The sequence below is a fragment of the Tupaia chinensis genome, unplaced genomic scaffold, assembly GCF_000334495.1.
Source record: "Tupaia chinensis unplaced genomic scaffold, TupChi_1.0 Scaffold148801_1, whole genome shotgun sequence".
In the NCBI taxonomy this organism is placed as follows: Eukaryota; Metazoa; Chordata; class Mammalia; order Scandentia; family Tupaiidae; genus Tupaia; species Tupaia belangeri.
In genome coordinates, this window is record NW_006208648.1 from 664,541 (window position 1) to 668,541 (window position 4,001).

The window sequence follows — 4,001 nt, forward strand, 5'->3', positions numbered from 1 at the left end:
TTCAAGCTTAACACCGCACAACTCTGAGTCAAACCCGTGTCGGAGGGTCGGAGGGCGAGCTGTTCCCTTCCTCCTCCCTCCCTCACCGCTGCCCACAAGGCTGAGAAAATAACCCGGGAGAGGTGTGAAAAGAGGACCCGCCGCCAGGAACGTCCAGTGTCTCAGCTTCCAGCCTTCCTGGTGCCTTGGGAACACAGGCCCGTTTCTGGCGCCTGGGAGAGCTTAGGAAAGAGGCAGGAGGGTGAGCAAGAGGAGGAGGTGGGGGAGCCGAAGGATGGAGGTGACTCTCAAGAAGAAGTTGCTGGACGGACTAATTATGCAAATGAGCAGCTGGGGGGACGGGACTCTGGAAATGGCAACGTTGTTTAGTGGGAGTTTAGCCATTGAAAGTAACACGCTCCCTTCCAGCTAATTAAGACAGCCCGTTTTCTCAGGAATGTCACCAGTGGCCTGGCGCAGAGCTGTCCTTTCAGGGTAAGGACTGGGACTCTGCAGGCTGCCATCATGCCTGGGGTGGTCAGGACAGCTCACTCCAACCACAGCCAACAGCGCACCCCAAGGTCTCCAACTACGACGCAGTTCACGGGGGCACTCAGCGGTCTCGGGAGCTTTCGGACCGCATTCTCACACCTCGTACCCAGGGAGCACAAGAGGGTCCTTCGCTGCACGCAGCAATCGGGGTGCTGCTAAGTCTTCTTTCCTCCCTTCCCAGCAAGGACAGCCCCTCTGCCCTTAAGTGTGGACGTCTGGAGACCGCAGAGTAAGAGCGGAAGAAAGAGAGAGGGCTCTGGAGGAAGGGAACTGGGAAGGAAATAAACTGCCGACAGAACAGAAAATGCACGCAGCGACCTTACAGTCCAGGTCTTGAACCGATTCAGCCCCTTTTAGCCCCAAGGAGGAATCGGATGATGCTGATTCCCCAGGAAAACGGCGAGCTGGCCTCAGGACGACTGTCCCCACTGCTGGCCTCCTCTGACTCAGTACCCTTGGGGCCTGTGGTGCCAGCAGTCCAAGCTCCTCCTAGGGAACACGCAGGGTCTCAACAGTGCCTGGACTTGGTGTTGCCAAAGACCCCTGAGGCTCCCCAGTGATGGGGTTTTGCCAGAGACAGAGATTTGGGCAAAGACGCACATGAACAATGCCGGGGTTCCGTGGAGTCCTCGGGGAGGGCCTGGTGTGGCCCCCTTGCCAGCCTGTCCAGAGTCCTCAGGAGAAAGCGTCCCCACCTTCTGCAGCAGGCCCATAGGCGTGTGAAAGGACGCAGCTGGGGCTGGCCTAAGCTTCCAGGTAAGTTGTCCTCCCCACAGCAAGGCAAGGCAGGACAACACGGCAGAGCAACCCCAGAGCAGCGGCCAAGGGGGCAGAAGGCTGAGGGTCTTGGGGCCGTAGGCGGGGAGCCTGCGTGCCTGGCATGGTGGGCAGGAGCCTGCTGCAGGGGGGCGGTGGACCTGCCGGGGCCCCACTCACCGCTGGAGGGTGGAGGAACGAGTCAGCACTGGACAGGCCTGGGCTCCCCAGTGAGCATGGCCTCCCCAAGCCGCCCTTCCTGTCCTCTGGGACACTTGGATACTCCCCACGGACCTCTCTCCTGAGCAGGGCAGTTAGGTGCCCTGGCCGACACCCAACAGCCGGCACCCCACCTTCTGCCCGAGGATACAGAACCCAGCATCAGTGGAGCGAGTTCAAGAAAACGGCGAGCCAAGCCAAGGAGCCTGACTGCTCCGACCTGGCCTTCAAGGCAAGCACCTCGCCTTCCCAGCAAAACCCAAACTCCGCCAGAGCAGCTTCCTGTGCAGACACCCAGGCGCTGACCGAGGGGAGCCCTACGCTTCGAGAAGGAACCCCTTCCGCAGGTGCATTTACTCACTGGTCTGGAAAAAGAGAACCCCACAAAAAACGGCAAGCAGAAAAATCCACACTTGGAGGTCGAGATCGACGAGGGGGCGATGCCGTCGGGGCTGGCACGGGAGGCTTCTCTCCGCCTGCCGCTCGCTTTTTGGACACCAGGTGGCGCCAGAGGCACGCGGTCTGGGCCCGCCGCGCGCCGGGACCCGGGGGCTGCGAGACTGTGTGCCAGGGTCCTGGTTCCAGGTTAAACCCCGTGTGCCGCCCGTCTAGGCCCAGAGGAAAATCCACTTCTACACACACACACCCTCCACCCTGGCCCCAGGAAACGCCAAGGCCTTTGAAGTGAGCCTGGGAGTTAAATACCCAAGTGGAAAAAAAGGTGGTTTCATGTTATTCGTAATGCCTTGGCAGACGTTCTGTTTTTCCTCCCCCCCTTCTTGAGGAAAGTCATTAAACTTGTCCTTGAACGGAAATTTCAGAAGGAAATCGACCCCAAGGTATTTTAAGCAAGAATAAAAGAAGGGCATCTGCTTAGGTGTCTGGAAGCGGGACAGTGGGTGAGGCAAGACAGAAACACCACGGTGTGAATATAGCCAAGTATTCCATTTATTAACAAAATAAGTCTTACCAAGGGAGCTCTATTCATCCCAAACAGGCCCCAGGGCCCCCGCTGCTGCAGGGGACCGAGGGCGGGGTGTGGGAGGAAGGCCCAGGGCCAAGCCTTCTACCCCAGTCACTGCAGGCCCCACAACTTCGGGGGCTCTGCGGGGTCCAGCCTGGGAGAGGGCAGGGCCTGGCCGCCTGACTCAGCCTCCCCTCTACGGAGCTGACCGAGGTGCCCCAGGGGACAGACGCTGCGACTGGTCTGCTTTGGAGGGGTCTAGCGAGAAGAGAATCGCCAGCCCCGCCCCTGCCGCCAGGGGTGGAGTCACTGCCCAATTAGGGAGAGAAAAACAATGACTATAAAGCACTTAGCAAAGTACGAGCAAAGGCGCATGCCTGCCAGGCCTCCGGGACTTGACTGGGTCCCTACAGGTCCCCGGCGGGCAGTGCGGCTGGCCACCAGGTGTTAGGGGCCAAGGGAGTCTGAAAGGTAAAAGTGGATGGGAAAGCTCTGCCCGAGGGGGGCCTGGTGGAGTCAGGGCTCCCCAGCTCAGCAAGGGAGCAGGGCCCAGACCAAGGCCCATCGGTGCTGGGAAGAATCCGAGCAGTTCCGGTTAGCAGAGCTCAAGACCTGCCACCGAAGCATCCTTCACCCCCAAATTGCTACCAAAAAATCTGTTATTTGTACCTGGGAAAAAACAGAACCTTGAATGGAAGGAAACGAGAGGGAATGAAGGATAAAGAGGGACGAGGAGAGGGGAAATGTAGTTTGAACAAGACTCATGCAACAGACTCCCGGAGAGGGAAAACACACCGAGCCCAGAACCCCAACTCCCTCCTGTCCCTGAAACCAAGACAAAACCAAAACAAAGGTAAAAAATGAAAACTTACACCTAAGAAAAAAAAGGAAAAAATAGTAAGGGAAGAGGGTGGGGCCATGTAGTTACTTGCGTGATTAATATTATTATTCGGGGAGCACAGGCCGGCATACCATTGGCTCGTGTGGCCGTTAATGCACTTATATTCCCAGCGTGTAAGCTAACACTATAGTCAATAAATACACAGTCCGGTGGGGAGGGTCTGGGCGGGAATCCCGGCAGGGACAAGCAGTAGTGGCGGCGGCGGCGGGGACGCAGGCGGCGGCGCGGTGGCTACTGGTATCCGAGCGCGGAGGCTGAGGCTAGCCTCTGTCCGTACAGCGCGTAGGGTGAGTAGTAGGGTCCGGCTGCGGGGAGCGAGGGCACGGCCAGGCCCCCCGCTGTGGATAAGTGGCTCTTGCCGTAGGGGTGGTACCGGCTTAACCCCAAAGTGTGTGGACTCCGCAAGGACAGCGACCCCGGGCTGCCAGGGGCGGCGGGCGGGGGCAGGTGCAGGTGGCAGGAGGCGGCGGCGGCAGCGGCGGCGGCACGCAGGTGGCTGAGCAGCTCCTCTGAGGTGGCGAAGCGCTTGTCGCACGGCCCGCTGGCGGCCACCCAGTTGCAGCTGTGTGGCAGCGGCTCGTTCTGCAGCACGAAGCCGTAGGTGTACAGCGGGTGGCCGGGGAGCGCGGC

General features: G+C 59.6%; 1 protein-coding gene across 1 annotated transcript in view; it reads right to left on the bottom strand.

The window, feature by feature from the left end:
* Nucleotides 1-3,602: 3,602 nt before the first annotated feature.
* Nucleotides 3,603-4,001, bottom strand: part of ZNF703 (zinc finger protein 703) — a 1,828-nt gene continuing 1,429 nt past the window's right edge. Inside the window, exon 4 of the mRNA XM_027769149.1 lies at nucleotides 3,603-3,953. Coding sequence (XP_027624950.1) covers nucleotides 3,603-3,953 — 351 coding nt within the window. The remainder of the gene's footprint in view (nucleotides 3,954-4,001) is intronic.